The 17,711-nt window shown below is 43.3% G+C and overlaps 1 protein-coding gene across 4 annotated transcripts; it reads right to left on the bottom strand.

Moving 5' to 3' along the window:
- Positions 1 to 3,170: 3,170 nt before the first annotated feature.
- Positions 3,171 to 17,115, bottom strand: Parp2 (poly(ADP-ribose) polymerase 2). 4 transcript variants are annotated; one of them, XM_027386589.2, is made up of 17 exons: positions 16,990 to 17,083; positions 16,529 to 16,639; positions 14,486 to 14,632; positions 14,141 to 14,211; positions 12,241 to 12,291; positions 9,559 to 9,655; positions 9,086 to 9,161; positions 8,203 to 8,314; positions 7,276 to 7,435; positions 6,951 to 7,089; positions 5,600 to 5,663; positions 5,387 to 5,521; positions 5,035 to 5,162; positions 4,779 to 4,878; positions 4,201 to 4,299; positions 3,870 to 3,994; positions 3,171 to 3,435 (listed from the first exon to the last, which is right to left on the bottom strand). In XM_027386589.2, exons 3-17 carry the CDS (start codon positions 14,553 to 14,555, stop codon positions 3,276 to 3,278), a joined length of 1,587 nt encoding a protein of 528 aa, XP_027242390.1. In that variant the 5' UTR covers positions 14,556 to 14,632; positions 16,529 to 16,639; positions 16,990 to 17,083; the 3' UTR covers positions 3,171 to 3,275. The 4 variants fall into 4 exon arrangements, with proteins under 4 accessions (XP_027242390.1, XP_027242387.1, XP_027242388.1 ...); XM_027386586.2 differs by lacking the exon at positions 16,529 to 16,639 and having other exon boundaries at positions 16,990 to 17,115; XM_027386587.2 differs by lacking the exon at positions 16,529 to 16,639 and having other exon boundaries at positions 8,203 to 8,305; positions 16,990 to 17,115.
- Between the last annotated feature and the right edge of the window lie 596 nt (positions 17,116 to 17,711).

The following is a 17,711-nucleotide window of genomic DNA, read 5'->3' as shown; positions in this document are numbered from 1 at the left end:
ATTTAATTGAGCAAAAATTCCTCACAGGTGTGCCAAGCCATTTTTGGGTGTGAGTCGATTCCAGATGTAGTCAAGGTGACAACCAAGAATACTCATCAGAGCAAGGCAAGCACTCTTCCAACTTTAGCTACATCCCCACCCAAGGAGACAAGCTTTGTGTATTTTGCTATTAGGTACAAAGTTGGCTGTGCTTCTTGTTAGTATTCAGGCATCTGTACTGGTCTGCCCTTGGGGTTCTGGCAGGATAGGCCCTCAGCTGCAGCCACTAAGAGCACCACCTGTGCACAGTCACTACTTCCCTTTTTTTAAAAAAGGACCCTGCCCACCTCCCATCTTCTTTCTCTCTCTGCTTCTGTCTGTCTCTCTGTCTCCTCTCCTCTCTACTCTTCTGCCACTCCTGTCCCCAGAGGCCACTTTCCCCTCTCCCATTTTCCCATTTCCCCAATAAAAAATCCCTCTACCCAAGCTCTGTTGCTAGTTTTTTAAATTACACTTCTCAGATTCCTTTTCAGGGTGGGGAAGTACTCTTCCATTCCTGCTGAATGTGTCATGAAATGGATGTTGCATTTTGCTCCAATGCCTTTTCTTCATGAGATGACCAGGCAAGTTTTGTCCTCCACTGGTTGATTTTCATGTTGGACCAACCTTGCATTCCTGTGACCTCAGTTAGTCATGGCATACAATCCTTTTTATGTTGATGGATTAGGCTTAGTCAACATTTTGTTGACCGTTAAAATAAATCTTAAGGGATACTGGTCTAAATTTTTATTGTAGTAATTGTTATCTGTTTTGTGTTTATGTTGTCTTTTGTTTTGTTTGTTTTTTTTTAAGATTTATTATGTATACAGTATCCTGCCTACATGTATGCATGCACACCAGAAGAGGGCACCAGATCTCATTATAGATGGTTGTGAGCTACCATGTGGTTGCTGGGAATTGTACTCAGGAGCTCTGTAAGAGCAGCCAGTGCTCTTAACCTCTGAACCATCTCTCTAGCCCCGTTTGTTTGTTTCTCCAGACAGGGTTTCTCTGTGTAACCGTTTTGGCTGTCCCGGAACTCACTCTATAGACCAGGCTGGCTTCGAACTCAGAGATCTGCCTGCCCCTCGCTCCCAAGTGTTGGTGTTAAAGATATGCGCCACCACCGCCCAGCTTATTCTTGTCTTCTAGAATGAGCTGTGAAGTATATAAAGCCTACATAAGTTTTCGCATTTTTAAAAAAAGTTATTTTTACTTATCTGTGTCTCTGTGTGGATATATGAATGTGTGTGAGGGTGCCCTTAAAGGCTAGAGCTAAGAGCTACCTGAAATGGGTTCTGGGAACCAAACTCTCGTCCTTTGGGAGAACAGTACACTCTCTTAACTACTGGGCCATTTCTGTAGCCCCTTCTTCAGTTTTATTAGTGGTATAGTGAGTAGGTAGATTTGACAAGATCCTTATCAGTGAAGCCATATATGCAAACTTGGCCATCTGTTCTAGGTCAAAAGAGTATGCAAGTTTTGGATATTTGATGATGATTAGGATATCAAATAGAATTGGGTTAATTAATATTTTGATGGGAAAAGTGAGTCTTTAGAACCTGTACTCTGTGTACAGTAACATTTAACAGACACCAGTTGGCAGAAAAAAAAAAAAAAAGAATCTAGCAGGGGAAAGCATTAGTGTCCCTCAGTGGAGAGGCTGTATTGTATACTGTGAGAGACTAGAATCCAGAGTGACCTGTCACAAGTGGTGGGATACAAAGAGCAATATATATATATATATATATATATATATATATATATATATCTTACAGTGGCTTACAGAATACAGTCTAGTAGTTTAACAATGTTTTTGGGAGAGGCCAAAAAATACAGAGGTTGTTGAGTCCATGAGCTGCATGTTTTAGACAGTTTCAATCTGGTGCTGGAGTCCTAGGGAATGTTTAGATTGCTCCTGGTCCTCAGTCTACACTGGAGTTCCAAAGAGGTAGGTTCTAACACCAGTCAAAGCCTCATTAACAGGAGAAATGAACTTGCTAGAAAGTGTAAGATCAAGCAGGCAGAAGTAAAGCTTCCTTCTTCCATGGTTTTTCCTGTGTGGGCTGTGTAGCTGGAATTTTCTTTGGGCCACCAACCAGCTCCCAAATGATAGAGACTTATAATTGTGAAAGTTTGGCCTTAAGCTTATGCTTGTCCCATTAGCTCTTCCAACTTAATTTAACCTGTTTCTATTCATCTACATTTTGCCTTGGGGCTTTTTACTTTTCTTTCATTCTGAATGTCCTGCTTTTCTGCTTCCTCCGGGTCTCTGACTGGCATCTCCTTCTGTCTCTCTGAAGCCTAGATTCCTCCTCCTACTCTCTCTGCCTGCAAGTCCCACCTATACCTTTTGTCTAGCTATCGGACATTACCTTTTTATTAGACCAATAAGGTGTCTTACAGCATGCAAGGTAAACACATGCAACACATCTTTATATAATTAAACTAATATCCCTCAAAAGGGCTGCTACCAAAAGCTGTAGCCCAGTTGTAGAGTGGCTTTTTCCATCTCAGATGATCCAATCAAGAAAATCCCTCATAAGCATGCCCAGCGGCTTGGGTTTTAGCTGATTCCAGATGTAGTTAAGCTGATTTACTAAGATCAGCCAGCACAGGGCTCTGTAACTCCAGCCCCAGGGGATCCAGCTCCCTCTGCTGGCAGCTGCACTCATGTGCACGTAACTACACAGACACTTCATACACATACACATACTTAGAAGAAAATCTAAAAAACAAGTTGAGTGTGGCTGCATGTATCTGTAACCCCAGAATTTTGGGTTCAAAGGGCTGAACTGTTGGGGCTTGCTGGCCATCAGCCTTTCTCAAGACTCAGTAAGAGCCCTTGTCTCAAGAGGACAGTGTTGGGGTGGGCTGTGGCAGTACCCACCTTTAATCCCAGTACTCCAGAGGCAGATGGATTCTGGGTTGGAGGCTATCCTGGTCTACAGAGTGAGGTCCAGGACAGCCAAAGCTATATAGAGAAATCCTGTCTTGAAAAACCAACCAACCAAACAAACAAAAAGGACAGTATGAAGAGTGCTAGAGCACACTCTGACAACCTTCCTCTGGCCTCCATGTGTGCACACATGCATGCACACCACACACAAAGAATATGTGTTTGGAAAAGTAAAACCCAAAGAAGCCAGAGGTAGATTTATACTATTTTATTAAACAAATGACCAAAAAGTTCAAAAATGTAATATTGCTGGGTTTTGTTTGAAGATTGAATCCTCTCTTGCTTATTTAATCAACATTTACCACAGCTGCAGAAAATTAAATTGAATCTTTAGAAGGTATCGCATATGGACCTGGTTGGGGCTGTAGACAATAAACTCATTGTAGTTGAGGGTATACCCCTCTGGATTGAGAATTCCTGTGTCACTTGCTGGTCCTAAGGGCACTGTACTCCCATTCCTGCCAAATGGAAGAAAATGTGTCAACATTAGTATTTGGTCCAGAATTTGAAATAGACAAGTAATTCTTTCTTTCTTTCTTTCTTTCTTTCTTTCTTTCTTTCTTTCTTTCTTCATTTCAATCCAGTTCCCTCTCCCCCCTCTCCTCCTGCTCTCCCCTCCTTCCCCCATCCCACTTCCCTAGGATGTCAACTAAGTTTGTCTCTTCACCTTGTTGAGGCAGGACCAAGGCATGCATCCCCCCACCCCCCATGTCTAGACTGAGCAAGGTATCTCTCCATAGAGAATGGGCTCCACAAAGTTAGTTTATGCACTATAGTTAGATCTTGGTCCCACTGCCAGTTGCCTCATACGATGCCCAAGCCATACCATTAGACAAATAATTCTCAACAATTTGAAAGAAGTCTTCCAGCAGCCTCAGCTCTGGGTACTTACAGGGTGATGAAGTGGTCAGGGTTGGGAGCTATCTTTCCCAGCCCCTTGGTGCTATGCTTGCCCTGAAGCAACCCTTCTGCCTTAGGATTGGCCTCCAGTAGCTCATTACACTGACCTAGAGCTACCTGTGAAGCAAAAGATCCGTGAGTGCCTATACCCAGTTCAGAGGCAGGCGATTCCAAAGCCATCCAGAACATGCCAATTTGTATTTTATTTGTTACTTTAGCAAAAGAATCTAATGCAATGGAGATCCCATTCCAGGTGTACCTCTTGAATCCAGAGTGCAATTTTCTCAGTGAACTAGAGATCATAGCCATGTTCCCTGCCTTACCTCTGATAGAAGAAGCAGTCCTGTGCTCTTTAGGGGAGACGCAAAGCAGTAATTGGCACTCTTGGAAGACATGTCAGCAAAGTAGATTCCTTTCCCAAACTGAAATACATGAACAAAAATGGAGATCAGCTGTTTAATCCATTGTAGGAGAAGGTTCTGGCATGGTGGTCCAAGGCTTTTACCCCTGGATTCAGGAGGCAGAAGCAGGCAGGTCTTGGAGTGTGAGGCCAGCCTGGTCTACACAGCAAGTTCCAAACCACCCCAGGTCACAGTGAGACCCTGTCTCAAAACAACAACAAAAACTCAGCAATGACCATGAGGTTCTGTTCCCATAAACACAACATGGTCCCTCCCCTACTGCCCTTTCCTATTTAATTTAAGAAACAACCAAATAGCCACAAATCTCTGCCCTATCTTTTAGAATTTAAAGAAGAGGGACACAGTAAGAGATGAGGTGGTTATCAGTGAGCTGTTGTAACTCTTTCAGATTAGTACCACCTAATCTGGATTGGGGGACCAAGATCATCATTGTATCTTTTTTTCCTCTGGGCTCCTTCTAGAGGTCAGTTTCTACTTACCATATATCCTGTGACGGGAGCCTCAGGTGGGGCCACTCGGAGTCCGTGGCTCAGGATTCCTACCCAGTTACTCAGTCTGGAACCATGCCAGAGTAGCATCCTAAGAAAGACCTGTTATTCCACTCCATTGTTCTCCTAAAACATCTGTCATAAATACAAAAAAACCCAAACAAAACAGCTGCCCCCGCCACCTTCCAAGCTCCTTCACTACACTTCAGGCAAGGAAATGTCTACTCAACCAGAGCTGGACTCAGACCTGTTAGGAAGGTCCTTTCTGAAGGCCTCCTTCTCCCCTTCCTTCTCTACTTCAAAAACATCCAGCAAGGTCATGGTGTAGTTATTGTGTGTAGGAGCCTGGGTAGAGTGTAGGTACTGCAAAACCACCTGTGGGAAAGAACAGCAAATGGAGACCCTGGAAGAGACTGGACTGGACAGAAGGAGGCAGGGCTTCTGCTCTAAGTTAGCAGAACTATCTGGCCCCAAATAACCTAACAGTGTGGTCAGAAAGAGTTCCACACTCCCAAGTTCCTGTAAATATAGGGATGGGAAGGATGGGTTTACTGGAGTAAGAATGGGAGAATGTGAAAATAAGTGACTATTTTTATTACTTTGAACTCATAACTTTCATGGTCCAGGGGACGCAATGCACAGTGTAGGTTTCTATAGTGTTGGTCCAGTGGGTGTTCTGGGCCTTGGTGCCCTGATTTCACCAGTTTAAGGGCAATTTCAATGTCCCTCAGTGCCTAAGAAAGAGAGATAAAGAATCAGTGTGAAGAAACACAGGTTAAGAGTGAAAACTTCCCCATGCACTCCCAGCTCACCTCTAGCAGTTGTACTTTCTCTGACAGTTCTTTCTCTGTCCGGATTATTGGAGGGATAGAGAGTCTAAGGACAGAGATACAACCACTATGAGCTATCTGGTTTGTGGCTAAAAATGACAAAAAAAAAATGTCAAAAAATAATTGGAAAACTGGTATTTATGTTCTTACTAAAAAGAAAAAAAGAAAGAAAAAAAGTTGGGCCTGGTACATACCTTTAATCTAAGAAGGGGGGAGAGGGAGAAAAGAGAGACAGAAGAAAAATTAGGACTTCCTATTTGGATGAGGAAGGCCTGTGAAAAACTTGATATTAAATACATATTCTAAGTAAGATAAAACATCTGTTTAGATTTTCATGTTCAGAACTAGAACTAAAATTCTTTTTTGGTATCCTTTTTTTCAAAATAAGCTACACTGATGTCAATAAGGCAGTCTGAATGCAATCTTGAAGGAATAAACATTTGGTCATTCAGGACTACTTTGAGGTCATGGAGTTCACAGATAGCAATGAGGAAATGGAAACAATAAAAACCAGAATGAAGAATGAACTGGGTTAGGATATAGCTCAGAATGAAAGTGTTAGGGTAACATATACAAGGCTCTAAGTTCAATCCTGAGGAACACACACATCCATGAATGTGAGCACGAGTGTCCGTGCGCGCGCGCACACACACACACACACACACACACACACACACACACACACACAGGGTGGTAATATGTTTTATTAATTTAACACCAATCATTTGGTTTCAGAAAAGTGGTATTTGTGTTTGTGTGGGTGTAGTCATCTTAAAAGAATGGAAGGAAGAGTGATTTGCAAGGTGTTTTACTTAGTGGCTAGATACAACCTTTTTTTTTTGTAGGGGTGGGGATCTGTTGTCTCTTGAGTTGGTTAATTTTCACTTGGAGTTGTGTGTTGGTGGCGCACGCCTTTAATCCTAGCACTCGGGAGGCAGAGGCAGGTGGATCTCTGTGAGTTCGAGGCCAGCCTGGTCTGCAGAGTGAATGCCAGGTTAGTCTCCAAAGCTCCTGTCTCAGAAAAACCAGAAAAAAAACAAAAAAACAAAAAAAAACCCAAAACTTTCACTTGGTCAGAAATGTGGTTCTAATAAAGTTGAGAAATTATGTCCCATATTTCTTTTATTTTTAAGGTTTTCTTGATTTGTAGTCTCTCTGCCTCCTGAGTACTGACTTCTCATATTCTAAGCTAGTTACAAATCATACTGGATCCAGTTCTAGTTAAGGTAACAATTTCCTTAGGAATAAAAGATTAAGAGGACCATAGCTGCTGTGGTTGCTTCAGAAGTAAGAGTGAACAGAAGAACAAAGTAAAGAAACAGCGCGACCTTACCCGAAATCATGTGGGATCCTGGTGTAGAATTCATTGCATGCTTCAAGAAGAGCTCGCCCATGCTGGCCAGTGCGAATACAATCCTCAATCTTCTTGAGAGACTCATAGCCTGCCTTGATTTGCTTCACAGTCAGCTTTCCTGGAGGCCCAGTCAGAGATCAGACTGAAAACTAGGGTCCCATCCTTGTAAACTATACATCTCTGCCCAATTAAAACTCAATTTTCAAAACCTCAGTACTTGCAGCAATCCTTAAATAGTGATGTGACTGCTCATTAAAGGAACTAGGAAATATGCAGGGCTGTGGAACAGAATCCCAAGTCCTACCAAGTGGGGCTTTCTTGGTGTCATACTTCATTTCTATCATCATCTCCTCCATTGTCTGCACGTTACAGATCAACTTTATCAGCTCCTGGACTCGAAGATCCAGCTTTGACTCTGGCTTCAAAGTTTCAAGAGACTCCTTTTGCTTTGTTTTGTCTTCATCCTGTAGCAAAATAAACACAACTTCTAATATCTGAAGGGATATATGAGTGCCTGTAGGGAGCAGGTCTACAGTGATCCTCAGTGTGTTTGCATGCTGGTACGTTCTATGAGGATTCTAGTTAGGGTAGCCAACATGATTTCCACCCTACCTTGTTAGCACTCCCTCACAGTGAAGCACTCAGTAAGAACGGCCCTTCTAACAAAGTCTTTAAGCATGCAAACACAGCTTTTATACCACAAACCTGACCTTATTAATATAAAAAGTTTCCTAATTTTCAGATCTATGAGTTTTTAGGAAAGCTCTCAGCATCCTGGAAACCTTAGTTTGTCAAAATTATTTTTCTTTCTTTGATTCTCAGTTTTGAATCTAGGGCCTCATGCATGCTGGGCAAGCATTCTACTTCTGACCTGAATGGCCAGTCCTTGATCTCATCACAGTGGTGTAGAAGTGAAGAAGCCAGCTTTAAATAATTTCTCAGTTTGGTTATTTATCGATCTTCTCTTGGTCCATAACACTGAATTTCAGAAAGCAGGGCCTTGGGTCTCATAAGAATTGTAGTACATAACAGAGGAGACTACAGTCTTATGACTATTGATACAACAGAAAGGCATACTCGGGCCCTTTGCAATAAAAGGTGATGGAGAGTTATCTGAGGTGAGAAACAGCAGTGACCCCTCATACCCAAGCCTGTTTTGGTCTTGCACTGACCTACACCACCTGGCTAGACTTCGCTTATTTAGAAGACACTTTCTGTAGAGTCAGGTTACCTGCACACTGGCAGCATAGTCCATCTGTAGCATGTCGTATTTTCCAGGTACTTTCTCAAAGTTCTCACGATTTTCCCAATGGTTTTTGGTTTTGTCAAGGAATCTGTGGAGCCCAAGGAGGTAGGGAAACCATACAAATCAAGGTCCACTGCCAGAGGGAGGCACACAGCAATTTCCTAACACGATTTCTAAACAATCTGCATCCCCTCACAGCTCAGTGTTCTGTAGTGTGAATTGTAAATTAGGACACTAATGAACAAAAAACTGGAAAAACAGAATCAAGCAAAATTGGGAATAAATGCTTCCCAGGCATCCCAAAGGTCCCAAAACACAGAAGCCATTGGTATATGAAATAAAAGGTAGACAACCAATGCTTCTTCCAGAAAGAAATGCGTATCCAGACTCCAGAAAGTCTGCCCTCAAATCACCATGTCAAGTTTAAAGTTCCAGGTGGATAGTCTAATTTCTTAGATTTGTTTGCTGTGCTAAAGATATTCTAGATTCTTCTGGCCAACTTCAAGGTTCTAGGTTGATTTAATCACTGACTGAAGTTACAATGTCCTAATCACAGGGTGGTCACAGTAGAAAGGAACTGACATTTAGATCCAATTATCCTTACATGAAACTCTTTAACAAGAGACATCCAAGAAGAGTATTTTTTTTTTAAGATTTTATTTATTTATTATGCATACAACATTCTGCTTCCATGTATATCTGCACACCAGAAGAGGGCACCAGATCTCATAAGGGATGGTTGTGAGCCACCATGTGGTTGCTGGGAATTGAACTCAGGACCTCTGGAAGAGCAGTCGGTGCTCTTAACCTCTGAGCCATCTCTCCAGCCCAGAAGGGTATGTTTTTTAACTCATTTTTTAGTACTTACTTCCTCTGAAATATTGCCTTTGCTTTGCTGACGTCACCAGAACAAGCCACCAAGCTGTGCTGTCCCGTCTTCCCAACTGTAAAGTAAATGCCACACACAGGATGGTTCCATGCCCTTAACCCCAAGTATAGCTAGTTCTCCAGTAGTAACAAGCCATCTCTCTAAGGCCTCTCTGCTTATCGTGTGACAATAGGCAGGAAAAGAGGAAGGGAAAGGTGCAAGGGCTCAGGCAACAGATCATACTGACACAAGATGCCACTGAGTGTCACAGCGTATAGGCGGTACCGGTACCATCAGTCCAATGCAGGGAGTCTTCTCAGCCTCACGAAACTTCCTAATGAGGATGCCTGCCACTCCCCAACCTCAAAATCCAAGTGGGTTCCTGAGCCCTTCACAGACTTAAACCTACTCCCTGTATTGATTGTCTCTGTGTTTCTGAATGGCAACTCATACAATCCACCATGAGCCTTTACCTCGGCCCCACCTCATCCAAACACTGAAGTTCCTCTGGGCGTCATCTTCTAACAGCTGAATAAGATAGTACTTGTTGTTGTTGAACTGGAGATTGGTCTGTAAAAGTGGGAGAATAATAACATAAAGGGGAGTTTTACAATTGGAAGTCACGTAAACCAGGGATGTTTCCTTGGTTATAAATAGCCAGTAATTGCCACAATGAAAAGCATAGCACGACGAAAACAAATAAATCCTGAAAGAATAAGGATATAAACAGGAAGTTAACAATTGGTTCTCAGGAATCAGAAGTGGGATCATGGAAGCTTCCTGAAATCCCCTACCCAGTCCCAACACCTACATAAAAGCCCCCTCCAGGGGTATTTTTTCAATCTACATTATTGTTTGAGACAGAGTCTCTTGCTGAACCTGGAGTTCACTGGCAAGCCCCAGTGTGTCCTCCTGTCTCCTAGCCTCCCTACTGCTGGGATTACAGGTGTGCACCAGTGTACCCAGCTTTTTACTTTGGTGCTGGGGATCCAAACTCAGGTCCCCAGGCTTATACTGCCAGTATTTCAGACTCAGTCAGTTCCCCAGCCCAGCTTATAATAGGTGATGTAAGCTGGGCGTTGGTGGTGCACGCCTTTAATCCTAGCACTTGGAAGGCAGAGGCAGGTGGATCTCTGTGAGTTCTAGGTCAGCCTGGTCTACAAGAGATAGTTCTAGGATAGGCTCCAAAGCTACACAGAGAAACCCTGTCTCGAAAAACCAAAAAAAAAAAAAAAAAAAAAAAAGGAATACTAGCTAGCTGTTAAAATTATATATGTTAGATCAATAAAATTGAAGTATGTGGCTGGTGAGAAAGTTCAGCCAGTAGAGTACTAGCTAAACAAGCATAAGACCCTGAACAAATATAAAATCCACATAAAATACTGAGGATGGTGATGCACACTGTAATCCCAGCCCTGGATTGGCAGAGCCAGGTGGATTCCTGGAGCCTGCTGGTTGGCCAGCCAGCCTAGTGTATTATGTGAGCTACAGTTAGCAAGAGAAATTTTCTCAAGGAAAAAAAAAAGCAAAAAAAAAGCAAAACTAGTCAATGGCACCTAGGAACAACTTCTGAAATTGACCTTTGGCCTGTACATGCAAGCATACATGTGTACTCATAAGAACACCCACCCATGTATATACACACAAAGGTAAATAAATTCAAGTATAAGTCATCTCCAGGAAATAAATGAATAGATCAAGTATCTATTCAAGACAACAGTGTGAGTGTGTGTGTGTGTGTGTGTGTGTGAGAGAGAGAGAGAGAGAGAGAGACAGAGACAGAGAGACAGAGAGAGAGAGACAGAGAGAGAGAATAAACAGAAAGACTGGTTAGGGACGGAGCTAGGTTAGTAGAGTGTTATTTGGCAAGCACAAGGCACTGGGCTTGGTCTCTCAAACTGGGAGAAAAAGAAAAGAAACAGAAAATGGTAGTGCATACTTGTAATTCTAATACTCAGGAGGCTGAGGCAGTAGGATTACTGTCAGTATGAGGCCAGCGTGGTCTACAGAACGACTGCCAGGCTAGTAAGGGCAACTTAGACACACACACACACACACACACACACACACACACACACACACACACACACACACACACAGAGGCAAGGGGAGGGGTTACAGTGGGGCTAGTAGGATGGAGAACTGATTCCACAAAACTATCTGCCAACCTCTACACACACGTTGTGGTATTGTGTGCCTCCTCCCATGATGCATTCCCAGTAATAATACTTTTCTTTTCTTTTTTTCTTGGCTTTTCGAGGCAGGGTTTCTCTGTGGCTTTGGAGGCTGTCCTGGAACTAGCTCTTGTAGACCAGGCTGGTCTCGAACTCACAGAGATCCTCCTGCCTCTGCCTCCCGAGTGCTGGGATTAAAGGCGTGCGCCACCAACACCTGGCAATAATACTTTTCTTAAAAAAAAAAAAATAACTACAGTTATTAAAATATCAGTATGAACTGGCTGAGATAGCTGTGCCCCTGAAATCCCAATCCTACAAATATGGAAACAGGTGGACTGCAAGTTCAAGGCCTGCCTGGGCTACGCAGTGAGAACCTGTCACAAAAACAAAATAAAATAAATAAACAACAAATGTTGGTGGAAAACCTAGCTAACCTAGCATGTATAAAACCCTAGCCTTGCTCCCAAGTATTACATAAAACCAGATGTGGTGATACATGTCTGAAATGCTAACACTTGGAAGACAGAGGTAAACAGATGGGGGTTGAAGGTCATTCTAGACTATATATCCAGTCTTGGCTTTGTCAGAGTCTGCCTTAAGAAACAAAACAAAACAAAAACCACACATACAGAAAACCCTACAGAACAAACAAACAGTCTTCAACATGGGCAAAAAAGCAGACCATAAAAATCAAAAAGCCAATGTACATTTTGGAAAAATGTGAGCAGTTTATATTACAAAGAAATTCTGACAGCCTGGGCTAGCAAGTGGGCTCAATGGGCAGAGGCACTTCCTGCCAAGCTTCGTGGGCAGAGTTAAATCACAGGGACCCTCATGGTAAAAGAAGAGAACTGACTCTTTCAAGCTCTCCTTTGATTTCCAAACACATATACACACAAATTTAGTTAATAAACGTAATTTTGAAACTAATAGTAATAAAAAAGAAATTCCCACTACTGGAGTGACTTGTCCTCTTACTTGATTTAGCATGACATCGTAGACATCATCTCCTTCACAATACACATGAGCCTGGGAAGAGAGAAGACAAATGGCATCAATGCACTCAGTTCTGAGAGCAAAGCAACACCCTGTTTGTTTCTTTAATGCTTTAAGGTTTATTCTCCAGCACATCCAACATCTGTCTTCCAGGAAGAGAAATGGAAATATATGTTCTACACACAGTCTATCACTATTGAAATTAAGACATACTAATTACAGAGGCCTAACAGATTCTAACTCAAAAGAAACCTGCTTTCTATAGGCTTTCTACAGTCCATAACCCCAGAGAAGCTAGGTAACGAAAGAGACATAGACATCCATGGATCCCCTGGGAAGGGGAAATAGACAAGATCTCCTGAGAAAATCAGGAGTGTGGGGGGGAAGGAAGAGGGGGAGGAGAGGAAGGAGGGATGGCTGAGTTGGAGGTAGGACAGAGAGGGAGAGCAAGGGAAGAGATTATCTTGAAGATTTATTTATTTATTATGCATACAGTGTTCTGCCTGCATGTCTGCCTACAGGCCAGAAGAGGGCACCAGATCTCATTACAGATGGTTGTGAACCACCATGTGGTTGCTGGGAATTGAACTCAGGACCTCTGGAAGGGCAGCCAGTGCTCTTAATCTCTGAGCAATCTTTCCAGCCTGGGAAGAGATATCTTGATAGATGAAGCCATTATGGGGTTAGTGAGAAACCTGGTACTAAGGCAATTCCCAGGAATCTACAAGGATGACCTCAGCTAAGACTGTAAGCAATAGTGGAGAGGGGGCCTGGACTGCCCTTCCCCTATAATCAGATTGGTGACTACCTTAATTGTCCTCATAGAACCTTCATCCAGCAACTGATGGAAGCAGATGCAGAGATCCACAGCTAAGCCCTAGACTGAGCCCCTGGAGTCCAGTCAACGAGAGGGAGGTGTGATGATAATATGAGCAAAGGGGTCAAGACCATGGTGGGGAAACCCACAGACAGAAACAGCTGACCCGAGCTGGTGGGAGCTCACTGACTCTGGACTGACAGTGGGGGAACCTGCATCCGACCGAACGAGGCCCTCTGAATGTGGGTGACAGTGGATGGCTTGATCTGTTTGTGAGGCCCCTAGCAGTGGGAGCAGGACTTGTCCTGGGTGCGTGAACTGGCCTTTTGGAGCGCATTCCCTAGGGAAGGATACCTTGCTCAGCCTAGACACAGGGGGGAGGGCCTTGGTCTTGTTGCAACAGGATGTGACGAACTTTGTTGACTCCCCATGGGAAGCCTCACCATCTCTGAGGAGTGGATGTGGGGGTGAGTGAGGAGGGAGGGGGAATTGGGATTGGTATGTAAAATAAAAAAAAGATTCTTTTAAATAAAAAAAGGAAGCTTTCCTCTGGATCCTTCAGATCCCTTTCCCTTTCATCAGTAACTTATGCCATTCCATGAAAGTTTCTCATCAAAACCGTGCTGTCCTCCCTTAACAATCATAACATTTCTTGGGTGAAAAAGGAAATAAGTGGAAAGCTGATGGCAACCCCTAGAGTAATTATGATGGCATTCTGTGAATTTCTTAGATTAAATTTATTCATCCTTTTAATGCGTGAGTGTTTTGCCTGCATATATGTATATCCTCCACTTGCATGTCGGGTACTTGTGGAGGTCTAAAAAGGGTATCAGATCCCCTAGAAATGGAGTTACAGGTGGTTATGAAGTGTCATGTCGGCGCTGGTCCTCTTGAAGAGTAACAAATGTTCTGAACCACTGGGCCATCTCTCCGGACCCAATATTCTGCTCATTTGAAGCCCCACACCCCCATTTCTCAATTCTGGAGAAGATCAATCACTAGCAATATTTTAGACAGGACTCATGAAAACAAAAGAACTCCGCTTTCCGTTCCCGATGCTTTTACCTTTCCCACCTTGGCTGTACACTCTGGGTCCACAGGAGCTTTGCCCTTTATCAGCAAGGCCTTCACCGTGTCTGAGGGAACAGAAATGCGCACTGTTGGTACTTATGTGGGAATCAAGAGGGCTGTCTTGGCTTGAAAGCTGTCATAATTAACTTTGCCCTTCCTGAGTAATCTGGGTCTTCTGCCTAGGTTGTAATCCATCTCAAATCTATGAAAATAAAGGATTCGACAAAGTATACTGGTACTGCAGAATGCCTAAATGATACAGAAATTAATTATATCTTCAAAGAGGAAGAAATATCATCCCACTTCCTTCAGAGGCCCGAGAGCTGCCTGGCCTGTTACCTTGCTGGCTGTTTGTCCTGTCTGCATCCTTTCCTCCAGCCGTAGGCCCCTTTCTCTGGCATGTACGCATTTTCTTGCCAGGAGGAAAGTCTTCTGTTGCTTTGCTGCCATTATTAACTTTCTTGGCTTCATTTAGCACCTCAGAAGCTAAAGGCAAGATCAACAAGCAAAGAATTACTACAGAAGATGATCTAATAAGTAAACAACACCGAAGCAAAATAAAAAAAAAAAAACCAGGAAAAGTTAGGAGGAAAATATAAGGAACCCCTCACTCTAGAGTCTGAGAAGCAAGAATTCCAGCAAAATTAACATGTGCTGTGAAGATTGCTGACCTAGATACTCAAATATTTTTTATGTTAAAATGACAATCAATTGGGCTTACCGCCTAGATATATATGGCAATGGGGTTGGGCTCATTTCTCTCCCATTCTATGGAAATCTTAAACAGACGATGAACATTGTTTACATGAAGAAAAACCTAACTTCCTGCATCCCTTATGATCTAGATTTTGACATTGTAATTCTGTCAGACCCACCTCGGGAAATACAATCTTATTTAAATTCTTTAACAACTCTTGCATACATCTCTATTATAAAGAAGGGCAACTCCTCTTAGAGAAGCCCACACGCATGTTCTGTGGTGTCTTTCTTCTCAGGTATTTCTTTTCTTCTAACCCTTGTGCTTAAAATGTATGCTAGTATCTCTTTTAATAAACTCCCAACTCTGGTTCATCTTGCATACTCCTGAAATTCCTTTCTACCTTAAAGCCAAGAGTGAAAGGTCAGGCATTATGCTGGTCTGCCACTGTTACCTGGTGGAATCCACTCAGGCAGTATGCTGGTCAGCTCAGGGTTCCATGGGAACTAAGTCTGCACGCAGGTGTAAAGGACCCCTTTAAAAGACAGACTCCTGCCCACTTATGCTCTCTCTGCTCCTCTCTCTTCTCCTTTCCCACCTACGCTCTCTCTGCCCCTCAGTCTCTTCTCTCTGCCTCTCTCTCTTTGGCAACCAGCCATAGCGGTCAGCCATTAACCCTGTTCCTCTTCCCTCTTAGTCTCTTTACTCTGTCGGGCCTAGAATAAACTGGTTAATATGTCTCATCTCATGTCTCATCCTGCGCCTCTTCTTTTATTTCTAATTTAAGCAAAAGAATTTGCCTGAGTGGAGGTCTCTGAAAAAAACTTTGGTTGCAGCCAGGGATACCAGAGTTGTGTCCCTTTCCTTGAATATGCTGACAATAAGAAAAAAGGGGGGGGGTTATGATTTTATTTTTACATGTATGGATGTTTTGTTTGCAATTATGCATGTGTACTACATGAATGCCTGGTGTACCTGGAGGTCAGAAGAAGGCATAAAATCTGGTAAGGTGGCTATGACCAACCACGTGGGTGTTTGGAATTGAACCCAGGTCCTCTTCAAGAGCAACAAGTGCTTTTAAAAAGCACAATCCAACTCTCTAGCCCTCTGACAATTTCTTTTCTTTAACTTTGAGATAGTGTCTGTCTACATAGCCCTGGCTATCCTGGAACTCACAGAGATCCTCCTGCCTCTGCCCCTCCCAAGGGCTAGGATTAAATGGGCCAATACACCCACCGTTCTAACAAATTCTGAAGAAAGAACTTAAGGGGGCTGGAAAGATGGGTCAGGGGATTTGGGTTCAAGTCCCATCACTCACATGGTGGGACACAACTGGGGTCAGTAACCCCAGTTCCAGGGTATCCAACGCCTCCTTCTGGCCTCCAGGCACACACACACTTGATATATATATATATATATATGTATATATATATATATATATATATATATATATATTTATAATATTCAAAGATTAAATAATTTTTTAAGAAATAATTTAAGATGTTCTTTTGGACGTTTACAAATAAATGCCACACCACTCACTACTCTTGAAACAATCCAAGCAATCCTTCCTAAAGTGCTCTCCTGACCATATATTAACAAAAAACAGGAAAAAAATAAATGTACAGAGATGTTCGAAGTTCATTACTTGTGGCATGGGCCTGCTAACCTTTGGTCTTCCATACCTTATTTCAAACTAGATCATGTGATCATGGTCAATAAGGTGTTCTACAGTCTGGACCAGTTTACAGCCAGCTTATTGAAGCTTCAGAACCCTGGAGTTGGTCATACCTCAGCTGTAAGAAATGTAAAAATGAGACCACACCAATAGTATGTAACTTAATAGGATACAATTAAGAACACAGTATGCAATCCACAGCCAACAATTCCGAGATCTGAATTTTACTTTCTGAACTCGGCTGTATCTTTAAAAGTTTGACATAAGTAGTTAATCACTTTCCTATACGCGTTTATCCTTTGGCAGTGCTACACTCAATAACGAAGACCTTCTTTTAATTGCATGGCATTAGTGAGTAACAGTACTTGGCAGTTATGTCTGCTGTTACGGCTCCACACGCCTCTTCGGATTGAACTGTAGAATGAAAAGACGAGCTGTTCCCTCTGACTCTGCGGACACGGTTCTCACCTCGCCTCCTGCAGCTGGATCTCCGCCGCCGCGGCGCCATGGCGCTTGAGGCCCGACGTCATCATAAGCAGCCGAAAAGCGCGGGCTTCTTGTCTGGAGCGGGAGCCTGCGCTAGATCGCATGCAAATAAAGTGTGCGCTGTGCCTTGTGGGAAACCACCATAACTGAGAAAGCGCTTTCTCTCCGGAGCCTTATAAAGCCCGCCATTCACCAGGCTGTAGTGGGCGGAGGAAGCTCATCAGCGGGGCCACGTGCTGAGTGCTCGTCACTCCCCGGCCCCTGGGAAGGTCTGAGACTGGGGCCTCCCGCGGCCCTAACCGGGCCCTCCCCGAGCGGGGAGGTGAGTTCCCAGAGAGCAGGGCTCCACGCGTGGGCAGACTGGGCAGGAGAGGCCCCCGAGCGGGCGGATGCCTCCCTCGCCGGAGCTTGGAACAGACTCACGGCCAGCGCAGATCGAGTTCAATGGCTGAGGTGAGGTACCTCGCGGACCTCATAACCCAATTCAGACTACTCTCCCCTGCCCTTTTATATTTCTATGTTTTCTTCCAAATCTCAATTCTGTTTTACTCATTTTTAACTGTGCATTTAACTACTCCCTGAGAGCTGCGCAAATCTGCGATTACAACAGATATTTAGTACAATTTTACTAAAATATTTAGCTAGTTCCAGGACAGCCTCCAAAGCCAGAGAAACCGTCTTGAAAGAAACCAAGTAAACCCCCA

The sequence above is a fragment of the Cricetulus griseus genome (genome assembly GCF_003668045.3).
Source record: "Cricetulus griseus strain 17A/GY chromosome 1 unlocalized genomic scaffold, alternate assembly CriGri-PICRH-1.0 chr1_1, whole genome shotgun sequence".
Taxonomy (NCBI): Eukaryota; Metazoa; Chordata; class Mammalia; order Rodentia; family Cricetidae; genus Cricetulus; species Cricetulus griseus.
This window is presented reverse-complemented; position numbering and strand designations above follow the sequence as displayed.